Source organism: Zootermopsis nevadensis, unplaced genomic scaffold (genome assembly GCF_977971745.1).
Source record: "Zootermopsis nevadensis isolate Lab colony 2312 unplaced genomic scaffold, Znev_1.0 Znev_ptg000010l, whole genome shotgun sequence".
NCBI lineage: Eukaryota > Metazoa > Arthropoda > Insecta > Blattodea > Termopsidae > Zootermopsis > Zootermopsis nevadensis.
Window position 1 is genome coordinate 19,999,447 of NW_028259142.1, and position 21,687 is coordinate 20,021,133.

At 37.2% G+C, this 21,687-nt stretch overlaps 1 protein-coding gene and 1 long non-coding RNA gene across 2 annotated transcripts in view; both read left to right on the top strand.

Moving 5' to 3' along the window:
- The window catches only part of LOC110839448 (acetylcholinesterase-like), a 48,708-nt gene extending 39,624 nt beyond the window's left edge, over positions 1-9,084 (top strand). Inside the window, exon 6 of the mRNA XM_022083636.2 lies at positions 178-9,084. Within this exon, the coding sequence (XP_021939328.2) occupies positions 178-326 (149 nt within the window). The 3' untranslated portion in view covers positions 327-9,084. The remainder of the gene's footprint in view (positions 1-177) is intronic.
- Positions 9,085-19,089: 10,005 nt separating this feature from the next.
- LOC110839453 (uncharacterized) lies at positions 19,090-21,011 on the top strand. Its single transcript, XR_002546488.2, has 3 exons — positions 19,090-19,169; positions 20,051-20,239; positions 20,768-21,011. It is a non-coding gene; the product is annotated as an uncharacterized LOC110839453 (long non-coding RNA).
- The last annotated feature ends 676 nt before the right edge of the window (positions 21,012-21,687 follow it).

Here is a 21,687-nt window from a genome sequence, read left to right on the forward strand (position 1 = left end):
GTATTTTGTCTTCGATTTCTTAATTTTTGTGTCCAGTTCCCCCTAAAACGACAGACAGGGGTGGAAGGGGGCGGATTGTCGTCGGGACGGCTGTGAGGGGAGGGGATACATTGTTTATTGCGTCGGCGTTGGTAGTCTGTAAGTGTGTGACACTGTCATATCAACTGGCTGTTTCAGATCGAGATTACGCATGTCCAGGAGAGATGATTGACAGCAAGATTCTGGGGGTCAACAGCTTCTCTGGAGCAACTTGCTATATACCGGGACCAAGTCACTTGTTAATTTTCCTCATCATTTTGTCGAGTTTGTTGGTAGGACTGCTTTAGAGTGCGAGCTAACCTGTTAGTGTGCACTGAGTGAATTAATGTTTCACAGGGCCCTAAAGTTATCATCTACAAGTTCTCAGAAGTTCGCACTCGGAATCTCTGTGTTTATATTTTATTATAGTTAAACTAAGTGTAGTTTCACACTACACTCTAGTTTAAAAAGTAATAAAAATATATACGGAAATAACGTAAATGAATTATATGAGACTTTTGAGCGACATTATTTTGGAAGGAATTTTTTTATATATGAGACCGCTTTTTTAAAAAATTATTTCCGGAAGAATTTCGAAAATCAAGCGATAAAGAAAATAATCAAATTGTGGTCGCAATTAAACGCGAACTCTGGACATTAAATTTTAATCGCAATGTAAAAAAATTATATTATAACCCACACTCGTGGAAATTCACGTTTTGCATTGTGTTTCAAAGTATTCTCCTCCACACGGGCCAGAGAATTCTTCATAGTCTGACCACCAACAAGCATGTCAGACTCTTTGTCCGGACATGAAGAAGTATTTCATTGGTGCAGATTTATCCGGGACATCTTCACAATGGCTACTGATTTCTGCCTCCCCATATAGTTAAGATAATTTCTGCTAGATGTCAACACTAACGTGGTAGATACTAACGTTTCAGAAAAAAAAATATACTGTCTTCATCTTCAGACCTGAAGATGGAGACAGTGTGTTCCTCCGAGTCCACACGGTCTTACAAATCAGAAGAAAAACTTTGAAAAACGTGATTTAAATTTTTTGACAAATATTTAAAATTACTACGAATTTGTATTTGAGACATTTTTACGTCCGGAAAATTTTTAAATCTGCGTGTGAACTTCGAGTACAGATGATTACTTTCGGCCCACACTGTAATTTTCTGTTCCAAGTAATTACGAACACGCTGAAAAAGATAAGTAATCATTGGCCATATACATCTATTATTCCATATTCATGCAATATGGTCATCATGCTATAAACGCTGTTATGCTCTGCAGCGCAAAAACCAGTCATGCATACTTCATGCCTTGCTTTACTGAACATTAACATAACTTCTGTTGCTAATAAGGTATCTCGAAATACCGTGTAATGCCATATAAAATTTTAGAGAAAAACCTATCAGATATGTACGTTTATCGACGACTGAGGCCACATTTAGTTGAGAGCGTTCAATAAACGTGGGCCTGGAAAAGCTTCCTAATAGCGCTACAGCCAAAAGTGTTATTTACGATGATATATCTCATCGTGGATCATTTCCAGGTCCACGTCAGTCGGAAGAACTCGACTTTAAAGTGAACCTCGATGTCAGTCCAATTATTGACACTGAGGAAAATCATGTGTATATATATATATAAAAGCTTAATATTATTTCGTATCGTGTCAGCAGATAGAAAATACACTACATAAAGTTAAACAGAATCAGATAACTATATTTTATGAAGTTAAATTTGCGTCACTACTCAACTGTAAATGTTTATATATGATATTAATTGTGAAACATATCATAGTATGTAAAACTGGTTATCGGTATCAGATGTTCAAGACCAGAGAGGCTTATTCCACGGAGGAGGAGTCTGTAAGGAAAATCTCGCAGTATTAGTATTTAGTATTACAGCACTGAAACATATCAGACGATACGTCACTACCACGTTTTTCCGAAGTACTCACACAAATGCATCTTTCATACTAATAATAGCTAGATTATAGTGCCTGAAACTCTTATAATAATAAAGAAACAAATGCAGTCTGTAAGCACAAAATCACTTGACATTTTTACCTAGGCCTACAAAATGCTCCTTTTAAAACTTTTAATGGTTCAGAAAGCCCGAACACTGATTTCTGCTCGATGCACCGAAATATGTGCCACTGTGTCCAAGTGCGAAGACCGAAAAATTCGAAAATTAATATATCACACCCTGCACACGTGGAAATTTTGAGAAACGTAAGGTAATGTAAGGAACACGAATCAATGATATTCCAAATACAAAAATGAAATTACGCTAACTGGTGTCAGGCAAGTTTTTAAGACGACAGTCTTATTACATAAGAAACGCATAATATTAAGTACATGTTCAGTATTTAATGGAGATTATATAAACACTGTAGAACGTCTAACCTTGATTAGACAATGTGTTTCAGTAACTGCTCAGTAGTGACAAACAATTTTATGTAAGACTTGAGGTTCTCACAGCGGTGAGTATGAAGATATCCGTCTTCTGGGTTATTGCGCTGTGTAGTCTGGTCGATGTTAACCAACGTTTCAGAGGTCATACTGCCTCCGTCATCAGGGCGATGAATATGCCAATACTTTCTCTCCCTCTTCCACTCTCGCCCACGTGCTACCATTGGTCCACTCCCATGCCTGCTCCCATTGGCTCGGGGCAGGCTACACTTTTCACTTCCCAGCCTATAAACCCAGCACCTCACACCCTATTGGCATATTCATCGCCCTGATGACGGAGGCAGTATGACCTCTGAAACGTTGGTTAACATCGACTAGACTACACAGCGCAATAACCCAGAAGACGGATATCTTCAATTTTATGTAAGTTTAGCGCTCCTACGTAAAGCTTATACTACATGAAAATGTATAAAAACGTGAGATTTGAGGGTTTTTATCGAATATTACGGACTCGGTATCCGCGTTAAGATTTCGTCTAAACTTTAAGTTACCAAAAAAACTTTTCGGAGGAACGCACTGACCTCGTTTCCAGTCCTGAGACAATTTTCTTTATAAATTGTAAATGTTACATCTGTAATTGTTACACGTTCACAATTAAATGAACGGCAGTATTTAATATCTGGATCTGACTTCGTATTTAAAAAAAAACACCAAATAAATTTCGACGTATACATTTTATTTACATCAGCAACAGACATACGCCATATTTAACAAAAGCTATAAAATTGTAATACGTGAAATGTCACTTCAAGTCCGACTCTCAATGAACATAACGTAACGTAACGTAAGTGCGGGGGACAGTGGCTGTGTACGGATTGCTACAGAATTCGCTGCTGGTATTCTGAACCAATAAATGCACCTCGCTGGATAATAAAGATAAAACTTTGGTGCCTCTTGTGGTAACGTACATATCCTTCGCTTAATCTACTTATAGCTTTATTGGTGTTGTGTAACGTAGCTGTAAACTCGTCGAATAATTGATAATGCATTAACACAAAGGCAATGACATTTTGTTCAGTGAGATTGACGTGTGTTTTGTACGTTTTCTTAAATGACGTGTTTGAAATTGTGTTAATGGAAACTATATGTATTCCGTGACCACGTGACAAGACCCTACTGGCTGATAAACTATAAGAGTCGATCTCGGTTTGATTATGTAATTTGATAGAAATGAATATGTCTCATCTTCCGTAAGCTCCATCCATACAAAAGGAAAAAATACGGAAGATTATACTTCAGAAGTTAGACGGGTATCAATATGTAAATATATTGTACATGATATGCGCACTCATTAAAGTGCAACATTAATCTGTAATGATACCCGAATTGTAAGGAACACATACAATCCCGTGTATAACCCATAACCTCTTATTAATTTCTGGAATACTTTCAAGAGGGCCTATACAAATTATATATATATATATATATATTTATCAAATTAATGTAAATAACATTTCCTTCAAACGGTTTGGTGCATATAATTACTTCACACATCCTGGTATAATAATTTTATCTTACAATTATTATATGTATACTTCCGCCAGATTGCCTGAGATTTTATATGTTAAGTTACATAGTCTAATTTGGTTTAATTTGTTTGAATGTAAAATTACTCATTACGTACGAGATTTCACCTCAAAGCTTCCCACAATAGTTTGAGAAGACAAAGTGTCAAGCGGTGTATTTTAACTGTTTCAGTGTGTGTGTGGACACTTTGAACCAAATTCCACACAGTAACGCACTATCAACTTTCTCCAGCGTTAACTCTTACCAGAATTTTACTAAAATATTCTGAAAAAATAAATGTCAAAATGTTCTACTTGCCATAATCTTACACATATCAATTACCGTGTCTGTTCTAGCGCGACAAACATTTTCCTTCCATTAGTATCATGGAATCTCAACATAGTCAACATATAAAGCAATATGATGAAATAAGTTAGTTATAAAAACCTCTTTGGTGAATGTTGGTAGATAAAGACACGACTTGTAACATGTTTTTGGAACAGCCCATATATCACTCTGTACTGGGTACAAAATTTCTTAGCCGAAATACAGCTCATGTTCGTATCTTAAATAGTAGTATCATTTTCAAATTTTCGAACATAAAAATATTGACTTTAAACTATTACCCCAATATCACGTTTTAAATTACTGGGTACTGAGTGAGTAATTCTGTTCATTGCTCTTGGCACAATAAACACATTAATGAAATAATATCGATAAAACTTGTGATCGAGATAAAATAGTACGTAACATTTTTCCGAACAGAGATTCAAAAGGATAGTTCTGTCCATTGGAACCTTAATAGTAACGACTACATATCAGTTAATGTCAGGCCTATATAAATGTGTTATGAAATTATATAATTATATACACGTGTTATATATATCCGATTTTCTACCACGTTTAGAATAATTTGCAATCTTTAGATTCTTACACATGGATTAGACTTAAGATGGTTGTGCTACCTGGATTTTAAAATATGTCCCATAGTTACTAGGTGCTATATAATTAATTGTCGAATACGCAATGTGGTAATGGTAATCATATTTTGTATATAAATATAAATGTCCGCTCTGTTCTGGAAACTGGATGTGGGATTTCAGGGAAATATTTCACCACATTCTTAAGTCAAGTTATCTGGATATTATTAGACATTCATAATGTGAGTAACTCAAGATAATATCGACTCGTGAAACAATGACATTTCATCATCTTATAATAACAACTTCACAAAGACATTAATTTATATATAAATAATTGTAAAATTGACAAAATGTCAAAATTCTGTTTCTAAATTAAAAGTTAACAAAACAAAACATATTGCACTTAATTAAGTAATCACTTCTGTAAAGTCCAATCAAATACGTCTTTAAATTTCAAAGTCCATCTTATTATATAACTTGACGTGAAAAGTACTACTTAATATCAAAAAACATTCTGTCGCAAATATAACTCGATCATTTCTAAAATGCAAAGAAATATGTTACACCACCAGTTTTCAGAACTGATACAATTCTATCGGTTTCAAAAAAATATACTAAGTGCATTATTCACTTTTTATTTTCCACGTGTAAACATGGCTGAACGTTCTATAGTGGACAAAGTTATAAACAAATTGCTCCTGATGATTGCAAACAAAATAGAAAATGCATTACAGTGAGCTTCACATTATGCAAGAGAATATTACAATTTGAGGTTAAATACAAATAAACTTTCGATAAGGTGTGCTCGAGTATTTCCTTTTGAAACCGATATTAATGACGATCTGGGCAGAATCCAATGGAGTATTTAGCCATTCGTTTTGTATTGTGCTGATATAATATTCTTCCGTAGAACACTTATGACTTGCATGTTACAGAAGTACCATACTAGATTTTGATGCTATTGTCAGTAGAGACCAAAATATATATTTTCATTTGTGGTTAACGTCACGTCATATGCCACCAAAAATCTTCAGAAATCACAAGATGAACGTACATTTGCAGTTTATATTGTACAATGCAAAATAGTTTATTAAGACATGTTTTGTCAACCTTTCATTAATCGGCGAATGCATACAGAATTTTTAAATTATGAATACTTAGACATGTGAAGGGCAATTTCGACTATTGATCGATCCCTCGCAACGCGTCTGACTACACACGACAGCAGAACCCACAAGACCACAAAAACATATCCGTGTTCTGAATTGGACTCGAACCCGCGATCCTAATGTTTGACAGAGCAAAGTCAGCGAATTTAAAAGTAGTTTACCGAAATAAGTGCAGTGGTTTACACATCAGAAGTTAAATTTTTAATACTGAATTTCGACATTCATACGAAATAAAAAAAAAGTAATATTACGTCGAGCTCCAAAACTTCCCCTCAATTTAATAAGTCAACAATTCTTTCTTACATTAAAATTCTCACCCATAGAACGCAACCTCATTAATAACACATAAATTCAATAATCAGCATTTATTATAAAATCACACTGATAAAAAATATATATAGGCCACTGTAGAAGAATATTTTTGCGAACAAATATAAACATTTTATTATACGCGACTAACTTCCCACGAAGATGAAAATATAAATTATGGTCTTCAGGGTGTCTTCCGAAACGTCGGTGACCACCTATGATACTACATGGTATCACAACCAAAAATATAACGTCATAGTGACAAAGTATGTTACCAGAAACATGTACACTTAAAAACACAAGTACGTCTTAGAAGCTGCACATTATATCCAGTTTAATGCAATTAACACCTGTAATTATAAGTTTTAGAAAATTATCAGTCGCTTCGACAAGTATCTGTGAAGTGTTGCCTAGGTACTGAAACGAATTAATGTTTATGTCTGTTTAAGACTAAGTTGTGTCGGTCCCAATTTCTCGTTTGGAGAATTTCGGGAGACAGATGATAAACATTATTATAATAATAATAATAATAACCAAGCGCGTGGGAGAGTCTAAATTGGTACGAGAGCCCTTCAGAAATTAAAATAAGATTTTTCAGAACCTGACAACCGGAAATTAAGTTTAGAAATGATTGACTGTCATTATCTGGTCTGGTACTTGGATAACAACGCAGCTCGGACGTAAATACTCAAAACTATATTATAAATAGTCAAATTGAATTATAATGTTCAGCACTTTCACATAGTAACGTAGGCCTAATAGAGAGATGTACATGTTAGAATGTTAAAAACATACATATCAAATGTGGAAAACTATGTCCGTGAACTTATTACTAAGCCACCTTTACAATAAAAAGATGAAATGTGTATACGTGTTGCTTACTGCGTGTTCAATGGTGACTGTCTTACAATACGGACAAATTTTATGCAAATCATCGCGAAATAAATGATATTTTTAAACTTTTGCACGCAATGGTAATGATCTTATAAATCCTGAAGATAAAACACAAAAATTAGCTGCATAATAAATGTTTAAATGTATAATAAGCATTTTAAAAAATATGTGATTTAAATTCTGCTTCACCCCTTTGTTACTGAAGACACGAATTTAGGGAAGGGTCAGACCTGAGTCGGTGATGTGTTTTCACAAATAAATGCATGAGAATTTGAAAACTTCGTTCGTAAGAAATTTTCACTTCGAAAACAGTCAGAGAATTTTGATAGCATTTAATGGGTCAACCTTACGAAAATATTAAATTTATGTCAGTGATAGCTAAGTTGTTTGTTTGTTCTGTTCATACTAATTCATATTAATCCTTCCAACAGCAAACTAAAATATAATTTTATAGCCACTTTCGGTCCCTAAATAGTATTTATTTTATCCCAGTCTTAAATCTGTTTAGCATCGTCTGGTTTTGATAAAACTTCTAAAATAGTGACTTTACTACGAATATTATAATATGGAACGCATTTACATTATAATGTAGCGAAACATAGGCAGAGGGGTTTAAGTTTCAAATATGGTGAAATGTTAGGCACCTTTTAGTAAATCACTAAAACCCAAAATATAATTAGTGTAAACTTCTACAGAAATGCTTGAAAATAACATATTTTGCCTGCGGATATCCGAAGTCCTAATTTTCGGTATAAAGTAAAAATTATAATTATTTTAAACATAAATATGCATAATTTAATTTACCAAAAACTATTAACGATTTTAGGATAATTACCATGTAAAATAGATTAAGCGAGAAATTCTAAAAAAAAAAAAAAAACTTATCCACTGAACATTTTGTAAGTATTCATCTGTTTATTTCACAATTAATCATATGTTACCTTTATTACACTTTTGTATATTATTAATAATGTTAATTTCCTTGTAACATTGGCTAAGACTTAACCTGTTTTCCCTCTGCAGTCGATCCAAGTGTTACATCTACTTCCAAATTAAGAGACAAATGTTGTTGTTATTATTCAGTTGTGTACATCGCGAAAACTGTACTAACCACTATTGACTGCGATACAGTAAACCCTTTTGTAGCGCGGATTTGCTCACAAGCGCAAAAAAAAAAGGTTCTATCAATTATACGCGGTGTGTACGTGTGAAACAGGTAAACCCTTAGCTTCCAAAATTTATCAAACTATTATTAACTTGTAAGACTTGAGGTTCTCACAGCGGTGAGTATGAAGATTTCTGTCTTCTGGGTTGTTGCGCTGTGTAGTCTGGTCCATTTTTACCGACGTTTCACAGGTCATACTGCCTCCATCATCAGGGCGATGAATTCAACAACCCAGAAGACGGAAATCTTATTACTTACTTACGTAAATGCCATAATTATGACGGCTTAATTATGTTTCACGATCTACTGATGTTATAGTTCGCATTCAGTATTTGAGTGTCTATGTAAATTATTACCCGTCTAATTATTAATGGCAGGCAACGATTTGTACCGCCATTTTAACCTCAAGACCTTGTCCGTCGAGGATTTAATTAACGGGCGGTTCTCGAGGAAAGTAACGCCGCGTTAGAGAGGGGTTTACTGTACAAACAGGTTGGTACAAGACAGTGTATTCTGACTAATTGTTCTCGAGTGCTTGTTACCCTAAAAGCAGCAGTGTTTGAATATGTAAGGCTTTCAAACAAAAAAATGACAAATAAACATCCGATTACAAATGACGTCGATTTTCATCTGAAACTCTCATAACTTTTCCTGTGCTCTTCGTATGTCTAATTTGTTCTAATCGATTGAACATAACTTTTACTGCATATAACACTCAAATTAAATACTATCGACCTTAGCAAATACGACTTATCTTAAAAAAAAGTTAATACACTGTGCAATGCATATTTCATTTAACTATTCAACTCTGTTTTAAACACCTTTTGCTGTGGCGAACGATTAAGGATATCAACGAAAAAAGTAATTTATCAGTGCACGGGCTAATATCCAATATTGCGATTCTGTCTTATTGTGTACGTGACACATCCAACTTTTCTAGGAAATCTTAGTGCAGTGCTCGAACTTCAATGTATCAGGTACCCACTGTGTGCTATTATAACAGCCGGTGGAAATATATATTAGTAAGATTGTTACAATAAATAACAAATTTAATTATTTCAGTATAGTTTAAAGGCAGGGTTTCTCCGTGGCATCCCATTCACACACAGAAGAAGGCAATGGCAAACCACTTCTGGATCATCTGCCAAGAACGTATATGAACAGGTCCCAGTCCGAGAAAAGGATGGAAGGATCCTGTTCATATGGACCTGTCGTCAGACAGAACACTAAATAATAATAAGATGAGGTGGTCTACCGGTTAGAACGCTGGCCTTGTAATCCTGGGGTCTCGGGTTCGATTCCTGGCGGTGCCCGAATTTATAACTTGTGTTGGGCAAGGCCGTGGTCTAGGCAACACGGAGTTTTCCTCCGTGGCATCCCAACAATTACTCCATTCACACACAGAAGAAGGCAATGGCAAACCACTTCTGGATCATCTGCCAAGAACGTATATGAACAGGTCCCAGTCCGAGAAAAGGATGGAAGGATCCTGTTCATATGGACCTCTCCTCAGACAGAACACTAAATAAATAATAAATATAAATAAAACATGGGCCACGCTTTCGCTAGTAAAATATAAAATAAATAAATAAAGCAATCAATAGCAAAGTTAATATTATACTTGGCAGTGAAAATGAATGTCACAACATTCACAAACTCACATACGATAAATTTATTTAAAAATTTTGATTGATTTAACAAATTCGGAAATAGGAAAACAAAAACTGAACGAACACAAACAATAGAGTAATTAAACTTTTGAAATGAAATTGATTTAACTTCCAGTAATTTAGGCACCGTGTACGCTTGTGAACGAAATAATATTCGACACAAAGGGATAATAATCTAATATTGAGATTCGCGCAACTGTTAACGGTTAATGAAAGCAGGGAAACGTGATTTGCGTGGAACACGCGCAAATCAGTGGCCACCGGGATCTGGTGTTGGTACGCGAACTTCGTGCTCAGAAGGAGCGGAAAAAATATAGACGAGAAGCTCCTGTTTATAAAAGCGGAACCATCGGTCAATTCCGTTGCTTTGTAGCAACAATTCTGTTCATTTCCACCTTCGTTACCGTGGAAACACGGATGTAATTATCCTTGTTTGATCCACGCAGCGCACTAGAGTTGAGAAATTCCTGGAAAATGTTTCTTGGAAAGCATCAGGGTAAGAGAGCACTGGAAAGACCCAGGCGTAGATAGGAGATTAATAATGAAACACAGCTAGGAAGATTGGGTAGGAAGGTGTAGGCTGGATTAATCTGGCTGAGGATAGGGACCAGTGGCGGGCTCTTGTGAACACGGTAATGAACCTTTTTGTTCCATAAAATGCTGGAAAGGTTTTGGCTGAGAAATGTCAGCTTCTCAAAGACTGATCCATAGAGTTATTTAGTTGGTTACTTAGTTGATAATACAAGAATAACTTCTGGAGTGTAAAATACAGGATGTGGGAAACGCCAAATGAATACAAAATTTTGATGGGGAAAACTAAGTTTAAAACACGTATAGAGAAACGGTGGACAATACAAGGTATATTTAGAGAAGTGTGTTGTGAAGATGGGAGTTTGGATAGAACTGGCTCAGGACCGTGTTCGATGGCGTCTTTCGTGTAGACTGCTATCGATCTGGAACCTCTGAGTTCTGCTGCATAGTTCAGGTACTTGTTCGGTTTAAAAAAGACCACCTGATTCAGTATCGTTCGTGGTTTTCCGGATTCTTACAAAACGTTGCGGAAGAACTTGTCTCCTCCATCTTCAAGGTATAAAATCGAGGCTATGTTGCTAAGAAACGTCGTCAGTCCGTACAGAACCACGCGGTGTCACAACCGAGATCACCAGAATCCAAAATTCCGCCGACGAGAAAACCACACGTCTTGCAGATGGAACAGTTCCTACGTTTGTAAGGTCATAGGTTACGTAATTAGCCGATACGTACACAAAAGTCCGTAACCGTGACAATAAAATCATACCAAAGTCTAGTGCTTAAACTTGCGTCGTCTCCTTCCCTTGAACGTCTGAAGCAAATGTTACCCTTTAATAAGAATTCCAGGATTCAGTTCAGAAGAAAAGAAAAGGGATCTGGAAGGAGAGGCAGAAGACGCTTCCAGTTCGCTCATTCTGGGAAGTGACTGGATTCAGAAACACTTGTTGATGGCACAAGATCTGAAGTCTGCAGACAGACAATACAGGGCTCCAGATCTATTTATACTCGCTGCATCGGCTGCCTATCCACCAGTCCCGGCCGGTGCTCCACCAAGCTGCCTAATTCTAGGCGCTACCTGTCCCCTCGTATTAGGCATCACACAGTACGCTCATTATATCCTTCAAAGGTAAGAATTTGTTCGTCTGCTCGGCCATGTCACTCCTCGTTTTAGAGGTTCGTGGAGTCGTAATTCACTCTGCAATATCTCAATAATTTTAATAAAATAAATCACGTACACGCAACTTCAATAAGCCAGAATGTTGTAAGAATCGATTTCTGTAAGTTTCCGTTTTTGCACGAATATTCAACGCAAATTCGTTTTTCTCCTCTTTTCACGAATTTCACTAAATTTCGGACGTTGACTGTGTCATAAGTGGGCAGGTTATCTCGTGCAGCCAACGTTTCTTAGAAACTGCCATCACCTCTGAGCGTTCACCGCACAGAAGTCGCGTTTCATCTTGGAGAGCGAAGCACGAAGGAAGCTACTCTGCTTTTTGTAGATCCAGACGGTCAATAGACAATGTCAAGCCGAGCTAGGTCAAGGCTACAGGTACAGCCTGTCCTCAAACGCCTGCCCTGTATAGGGACTTCAACAAATTGCTTTCTGCCCGCAGTCTTAAAGGACATACGCTGAGACAATAGAGTAGCTATTTCTACCATCACAGCTCTTGGCCAATTAAAGTCGAGCGGTAAATGCATGTACCATCGGCTTTGACAATCGATAAGGATGCGTATTGCATTCATGTTCTAACTGTAAACAGCATTAAACAACTCTAATGGTAACGTGCTGTGTTTTCTGTGCGGTACGGACTGAATTCTTAAATACTACTTAGACTAGCTTCGGTTTTAAAGGATTAATGTCGTTATGTATTACTTATTTTCTATAATGGCGCATTCCCAAATAAGAAATTTTCTTAGAAACGAAAGGCCCTGAGATTATGACCTTGGAAAATCGTGAAGCGAAGTGACCTAATTCGCTGTCGTTTCAGTACTTCCTAGAGTGTTTAAATAAATCCAATGAGACGTAGAGTCATAATATAAAATTCAAGAAGCAACTAATCGACCACGAATTTATCTGCAGATACTTTAAATCTCGTGTATTTCATGGGCTACATCAATCTTTGGTTACAAGAGCTAATTTTATAAAAATTTGTGACTTAGATTTGAACTCTATACAAAGTACAACAGATGGATACAAACTAAAGTTATATTCTCCCACAAATTGAACAGAAATCCCTCTCCCCAGCACCAAATTTCATTAAGTAATCTCGGAGATGACACGTTCACAAAAAAGGGCCTTGCCGAACAGAGAGACATGATCGCTGTATGCATTAACTTCATACTGATTTAAAGGTTAGGTTGTGTTCAGTTAATTGGTTGCTGTTTCAGGTAACTTCGGTGGCTGACGGCTTACTTATTAAGTTAGTGAAGAAGCTACTTACTTAACACGTGGGTAATTCACGATATTTTTAAAAACAAAAAATTATGAATTCTTCGTTTTGACAAAAATAACGAAACTCTCGATCAACGAGTTGCCATGATACAAGCTTTCAGTTATTCATGTTTCCTTTTTAAGGCTGAATATTTAAAAACCCTAAAATTCTATAAGCAAGATCATCTGCCAAGAACGTATATGAACAGGTCCCAGTCCGAGAAAAGGATGGAAGGATCCTGTTCATATGGACCTGTCGTCAGACAGAACACTAAATAATAATAAGATGAGGTGGTCTAGCGGTTAGAAGGCTGGCCTTGTAATCCTGGGGTCTCGGGTTCGATTCCCGGCGGTGCCCGAATTTATAACTTGTGTTGGGCAAGGCCGTGGTCTAGGCAACACGGAGTTTTCCTCCGTGGCATCCCAACAATTACTCCATTCACACACAGAAGAAGACAATGGCAAACCACTTCTGGATCATCTGCCAAGAACGTATATGAACAGGTCCCAGTCCGAGAAAAGGATGGAAGGATCCTGTTCATATGGACCTGTCCTCAGACAGAACACTAAATAATAATAATAAAAAGCAAGAAGTTAATATTGTTAAATATCTGTTATGTATTGAACTGTCTGTTTTGTTATCCGCCTGCAATAAACCGGACTCAGAGAGGAAGCGAGTATTTGTATCCATCAATATATAAACATGCGGATGTTTTTTGTACTGAAAGTCAGAGGACATGATAAATATTAATGCGTAGTTTCAGAAGCTATATTTACTTGTCACCGAACGAATTAAATCTCTTTCAAAACAACGCACTTTCCCTGTGTCTAATAAAACACTTTTTTTTAAAAAAAATTCCGTTTGAATAACACTTTTATGATACGAGCAAATGGAAAATATTAAAAGTTACATGTTGCTTTCTTTAAAAATAGAGCAATCTATCTCAGGGTTAACAGGTCTAGTTTCACAGCTGCAACACAACTCTGTATTATTAAAGCTTCCAGCTGAGCGCTGATACCTCTCCGGCCAGAAATAGGCCAACAGGTTACTGCAACCTTATCTGTTGTTCCCAAATTATGCACGTTTTGTTGCTGAAAAGTATAAAACCAATAACCTGACGTCTATCGCGGACGATTAAATCGAAAGAAAATTAATTATTATGAAGCGTAGCACGCTTAACGAAGATAAATAATTACATTTGGGTTGGAAAAGTTCATGAACATCCATAAGTATTCTACGAGAGCGTAAATGTGTGTCTATTCGGAATATACGAACAGCATTGAACTGACTCAAGACAGAAAGATGGAAGGAAGGGAGGACAAAGGGAAAATGTTGAAAATAAATCATGAATTAATTACTGAATGCATGAAAGATAATTGCAAAGTAGCAATAAGGACGGCAGGTTCATCACCTGACATAAAATTCCGTTCGTTCTAACGCAGTAACAACTTAAGGTCTTTCAAAACATCACAAATACGACGAAGTTGGTATGAGAGAGTCAGCCATTTGGCGGCCTGGGACTGGACCATTAATCAGATTATTTAAATAAGGCGTTCCTACGCGCATAGCAACCAGACCCATTCTACTCCTCGCTGTGTACGAATATAAAATCCCGTTCACACAAAACGTCTGTTACTACAATCCCTTAACTGTTCCCTTAATTATTTAACGACGCATAAACTTACAAAATAATTAGGTGTCAGGTTACATAACATAATAACCATACATAGCGAACTAGGGAAAGATGTGTTGGTTCTCTGTTTATTTCACGATGATATATCAAGTACGAGAGAAATTGAAAGAAATAGTTCGCTTCAAAAAAATATAATGGTAGTACTGAAAAGACTGCGTGCCGCGAGTATTTAATAATCTGAAGATTTTCCTCAGTTGCAAATATATTTTGTCGTCCTCGCAGTATTGATAGTACGTGCAGTATGAACCATTCATTGACAGAATATGCCAAAATGAAAAGTTATCAGCGACATAATATTTTTTCTTGAGAGGGCTTTAAACCTATCGAAAACTGCGGTAGAACTACAGATAAGCACAGCGGTACCTGCATGTGCCACAGGAAAATGTACGAATATGCGGAATTTTTTTAAAGGAGGGTGGACACGTCAAAATGGTAGGCGATTCTGAGAGCCCATATATTGCGAGCTCAAGAATCAGAACAATCAGCGTATTCGGGACAAACCAAGAATCATCACTGCTCAAACTACGTCTGAAATAAGCAACATCCATGCTAATGATTAATGTGAGCATAGTTCAGGGCCGAACCGAAAATATTTTATTTTGATACAATAAGTAAACTTGGGAAGAAATTAATTTCACATCAGGTCAATTGAAATAAATAATAAGAAATTACTAGCTGTTCAGTTGATCAGTCAATTTGTTGCATAGCTGTAGATTACAAAATGTTCAGAATTTTCTATGCCCAATGGATCTTTCGTAAAATTATCAATGTTCAGACATCCACAATATTTCAGGCTGTTTAAAAGTAAATTACAGCTATCGTCAGAATTGCACTGCGCTCATAAGCCTTTCCTACTCAATGTGATAAAAAATCCGCCATCTGCCAAGTTCTGTCCGAGGCCAACACAAGCTATAAAGAAAATAACGCCTTACACTTGCGGCAACTTCTCTGGCATGACAGTTCGGCGTGTTGCTTGGACACGGTATTGCAGGCGCTAAGCTTACACTAAATCAAAAGGCGAAGAAGAATTTAAAGGCACATGGAGATAAAATGACGGCGAATGGCAAAATTACCAGACGCTTGTTCATGGTGCCAGTGGCAAAGATGAACCTTCTGCCTACCAGCGCCAGTGTAGTTACGTCCTGACTGATTCACTACATTATTTCATAATTTTGCTAATTTTATGAATTATTTATTTTATCAATGAACGGAGACATTCCATTTACTAGAATACGAAAATCTATTTATCTTTAAGGTAGATTCCTGCAGTTTTCAACGTGCGTATTGAAAACGAGTTGTCAATTTGGCTAAAAAATATTCCTATAAAGTTTAAATGGCTAATGAAACTGCTTAAAATATCTAGAGTGAAGCGAGGAGGTATCTCACAGCTCCATCTACACCTACGTCTCCCAAATTGTCTCTTTCATGAAAGTTTTCCGTCTAAAATGTGCAATGGACATGTACACTACTTTGAGATTGGACAGCACACTAGTCTGCGATTGGGCAGTACACGTATCACAAATTCCTGGAGTGTGACACTGTGCCTCCAGGTGGCAGGCTCCACTGTGAAGCCGGACTACCCGAACACATTGCCGCTGAGCTTTAGTGCACGTGATGAAATCTCATATGTCCCAGACTGAGAAAAAGTTATCGAACAGTCACGGGTAAAAATCCTTTAACATGTAACATTATTTTTTTAAAGTCATTTCGCTATTCACCGTGACTAATAGCAAGGTATAAGAAAGATGCAATTATTTTAATTAAATATAAAAAAAGGTCTCAGGAAAAATTCTTGCACGGATATGAAATGTTCGCCATCGAGTCTTGAATCAAACCCGTGGGTATCAGAGACCTTTTTACGGTGAGAGAAAAACTGAATTCACACGCGCAAACAATAAAATGGTAATAATCCTACAAGCTTTACCTTGACTTCGCCATAAGCTCGGTGCTTCCGCAAAGTGGCAGCTATTATGACAAGCCATGGTTTTTATTATATAACAGCATTCTAACGCCACAGTCACTTCCACAATTGCTTAATCATCTTATAGTTAGAAGGTTCCCAGGTATTGCCCTCTCGTCCTTCTAGTAGAAATAAATTAAGAGTGAAGAAGTTAGGGCGATAACAAATATTTAAGAATTCAGTCCGTACCTCAAAGAAAACACAAATCTCTACCATTACAAAGATCTACTGCTTAAATATTTTTTTAAGGAAATAATCGATTTTTAAATTAATTATTTGGTTTTTCCGTCAAATCACAATTGTATTTAAAATAAGATAATTAAAATATCATTTTATGTTCCACATCGAATAATCGATTTACATTTGGAATCGATTATTCGATGTGGAACATAAAATGATATTTTAATTATCTTATTTGTAAATACAATTGTGATTTGACGGAAAAAAACAAATAATTAATTTAATATTTGATCCACAATATGACGCAATTATACTATCTTAATCGATTTTTATTGTGAGAATAATACGAGACCCACAAATGTACTGTGGATAAAATGCAGACAAGTGGTACGTAGAGTTACCACTGGGTCTTGAGTGTCAAAATGGCGAATTCCTGGATCTGCCGAGGGGCTACCAGTTTGCCAAGAAGGACTCTGCCCAATGGAGCTCCACCGGTCACTACAAACACAGTTCGTGACGGCCCCCTGGTTTCTGTGTCATTTTAAACGTGTGAATTACATAAATTAAGAGTAAAAATAAATATAAATATTGATGGCATAAATATGCTCTGTATAAATCACGAAGCTACAACGCCACAGAACCAAAAACATTTCAGGGTTGCCAATCTGATGATACGATAAAGAACCATGTAAAGTGTTTATATAACAGGTTTAGCTGTGTTTACGCTCGCAGTGTGCAGACATTATCAGACGTGTTTGCAAAACCATGTTTGCTTTAATCGTTTTAATTCAGGACAGTTTATCCGAAGGAACTATACATAACAAGAGGCAAAATACCCATTTGCGTTCTTACCTCTTCGTATTCACGTATTCACTTACAGCTAATAACCACTAAACCACTCAAAATTTCACATCACACAATTAATTTTATCGGCGTGTATTTGTTTCTTAAGTACTCACTTATTTAAAAAATTCCAGAATCATTCACTTATTTAATTACTTGTGTTTATTTATTTGTTTGCTGGGAGATATAGACAGTACATATAAAGCTTGTTATATGAGAAATATATGCATAAATCTGATAGAAGACCACAAGCAACACGGAGTTTTCCTCCAGGGGCTTCCCCGGTTTCTCCGTGGCATCCCAACAATTACTCCATTCACACACAGAAGAAGGCAATGGCAAACCACTTCTGGATCATCTGCCAAGAACGTATATGAACAGGTCCCAGTCCGAGAAAAGGATCGAAGGATCCTGTTCATACGGACCTGTCGTCAGACAGAACACTAAATAAAAATAAGATGAGGTGGTCTAGCGGTTAGAACGCTGGCCTTGTAATCCTGGGGTCTCGGGTTCGAATTTATAACTTGTGTTGGGCAAGGCCGTGGTCTAGGCAACACGGAGTTTTCCTCCGTGGCATCCCAACAATTACTCCATTCACACACAGAAGAAGGCAATGGCAAACCACTTCTGGATCATCTGCCAAGAACGTATATGAACAGGTCCCAGTCCGAGAAAAGGATCGAAGGATCCTGTTCATATGGACCTGTCGTCAGACAGAACACTAAATAAATAAAAATAAATATGAAACGATAATATTAAAAAGGATCTGAACTAAGCTACAAATATGTGAAATGGTTTCAAATGGCTGGCTCGTGTGAGCCTAATAATGAACTTCTGTGTTCTATAAGAGTTTGGAAAATTCTCGGCTACTTAATCGATGTCATCGTCTAGTGATGGACTTTGTTCCCATGCAGCTGGTGGTTATTATTGATTTAGTCAATTACTTGGTCATCTATTTATTAATTTATCCCCGTAGGAGGTCCAGCTTGCCCCATAATACAACACCGCGTATTGTAGTTTCATTCCGTGCAAAGAACATCGGCTTCGGAGTCCCTGACAGCGATGGAGTGGGAAACACGAGCTGACGGACGGGTGATGCATCGAGTTGCAGTGAAGCGTAGACAAACATCTGCCTGTTCTACAGCGTTCCCACGTTCCAGCTTGTCATTTCTCCTTTCAGCAAAACGCAAGGTAAAATAACATATTATTGCAACGTCTAACTTGATATTGCTAATTAACCTCTACGGCCATTGAAAATTCTTTGTAACTCATGATTTTCTTGTATTCGGTTGATGACAGACGACGGCAGACTCTCAGAGTCACGAAACGCCTTCCCGTAGCGAGAAACGAGCAGCCTTAGGTGCGTTCTTAAATCCCGCCTCTACAGAAGAAGGTTCGTAATCTATTCTTTATCTATATTTCATATTTCTGACAGTCTTTCAGTCGCTTAACTGCTCCAGAAACTTAAAGCCACGTAAATAATCTAAACCAGGGGTTATCAACCTTTTTCGCTGACGTACACTAATTATAATTAAACACATTAAATGTACTACTAACCAAATACTTTTATTGAAAACTTATTTATTTTAATATTATCTTTTGATTTCCTTACTCAGTTCGCGTACCACAGTTTGACAAACGCTTATATAAATGATTACCTTACAGTGTTCACAAGTTTTCGTGACATGACCCCCGTCCTGTTGGGGGGGGGACCCTGGATCAAATAAAATGTGACAGTTTTGTTTCTTTTAAAAGTATTGGGATATTATCACCACATCTATGCCTAGATCTCTCAAGTGGTCTTTTTCTTCGAAGCGTATTCTATTTAAATTCTTATTAAATACTTCGCCCATCTCATAATCATGAATTTGAACACTTTAATAATATTAAGTGAACAGAAAAAATAATGACGTTTAATATTATAAAATATTACGTACCCCCGTTACGTCCCTCTGTCTTTATTCTTAGTAATCCAGTGGTTTTCTTTTCGGTTAGGAATGATTTTTTAAACACTAGTCACATTGTCTTTATCGTCAACAGACAGGACTTGACTTCCGACCTCCGGGTTTAATCTGATTTTACCACATTAAAATCTGCATATTGATAATTTCAAATACCATAGACACGTTCACTGACGTTCCGGAAGAAACAATCTTTTGGATCTTCAAGGCCGCATTTCTACCCGAGGTCAGAACCCACGACTTCATCGTCCATCATAGCCTGAAATCTGACTGTGTCTTGTTGACCCCGCGTTCTGTGCTTTGATACAATCAGAGATTCAGAGCACGGAGCTGGAGGCCACGGCCTTCCTTTGTTTCAGCTCAACCAGGTACAGCGTTTCGACATCAGGATGACTTCCAACGAGTGGAATCCGTTAACAGCTCCAGTCGCGTTATGGCAAGTCCCATCAGCGCCTCATCCTAATATCGAGACTCTAGAAGACATCACGATTTGTTCATCCAGGTAGGTAAAAAGACGATTAAAGAGGCAATTTACTTTATTTATTTATTTATTTGTAGTGTTCTGTCTGACGACAGGTCCATATGAACATGATCCTTCCATCCTTTTCTCGGACTGGGACCTGTTCATATACGTTCTTGGCAGATGATCCAGAAGTGGTTTGCCATTGCCTTCTTCTGTGTGTGAATGGAGTAATTGTTGGGATGCCACGGAGGAAAACTCCGTGTTGCCTAGACCACGGCCTTGCCCAACACAAGTTATAAATTCGGGCACCGCCGGGAATCGAACCCGAGACCCCAGGATTACAAGGCCAGCGTCCTGGGGTCTCGGGTTCGATTCGATACTTTACCTCCCGAAAAATATGTTGGTAGCACTGAACAAGTTTGTGCATATAATTAAAGTATTCCACTTTGTTTTCAATGACTATGGAGTAGGTACAGTACTGTGCTAATTTAGCACTGCTGTTTCATTCATAGAATGCACTTAAAATAAAACTACGTGCAAAACAATTTTTCATAGTTTGGGAAATAGTTTCATTTACAGAATGACAGTGCGTTAGGGTGACATCTGCAAGGATGAGAGAAAAATACAAGAAATGGTGGAAAGATTCAAGGGTTGGCATCGAGAATAAGCTTATCAGAGACAACCGAAGATATTTGATTATGACGCAACCAAAAAATTGGACCAAAAACATTAAAATTACTGTAATTACGTAAAAAATACAATGAATTATTAATTTCTAGAGTCAAACAAAACTTGTCTTTAATATCTTACAATACTTACTATCTGACGACAGTGGATTACACTTAAAATTATTCATTATCTGCATTTCCACGGTCCTTGTCTAAAGATAATAAACCACGACGTTTCGGAAACTGGCTCGGAAGGTATATACTCAGTTGGGTCCGTTAGATAGAGCAAGTCTCCGTCAGTGGACAGAACCAGTGTCCGAAACGTCGTGGTTTCTTCTTTTTAAACAAGGACCGTGGGAAAAATAGTCCAGACATTGAATAATTTCTTACAGTAATTTCCACGAAAATCGCCCATCTGCGCCCTGTACGACAATTTCGAATACCCGGACACGGTGCCAGTCTATTGCCTTTGTACAAACAAACAAAGAGACGAGAGGGACGTCGCTTGGTTACGAAACGTGCAAGAAAACAAAGGAACCACTCGAATGCGCCTGTGAGTGGAATCCCTGACTAAGTGTTGGAGAGGGCCACTCACAAGATCAAGACGGAAGGTCACGTCACAAGAGTTAATACGTCAAAGCAAACATGGGAGTTTCTATGCACGTGTCCAGACAGAAAATACCAAGTGTTTCCAAAATCACAGAGCGATTATAGAAAATTTTGTCATAACCGGCCGTTGTCAAGGCAACTTGGGCCACCGAGCGCACGGAATGAATCAACTTCAGAACCGACGGACAGATTTCGACAAAATTTATTCCG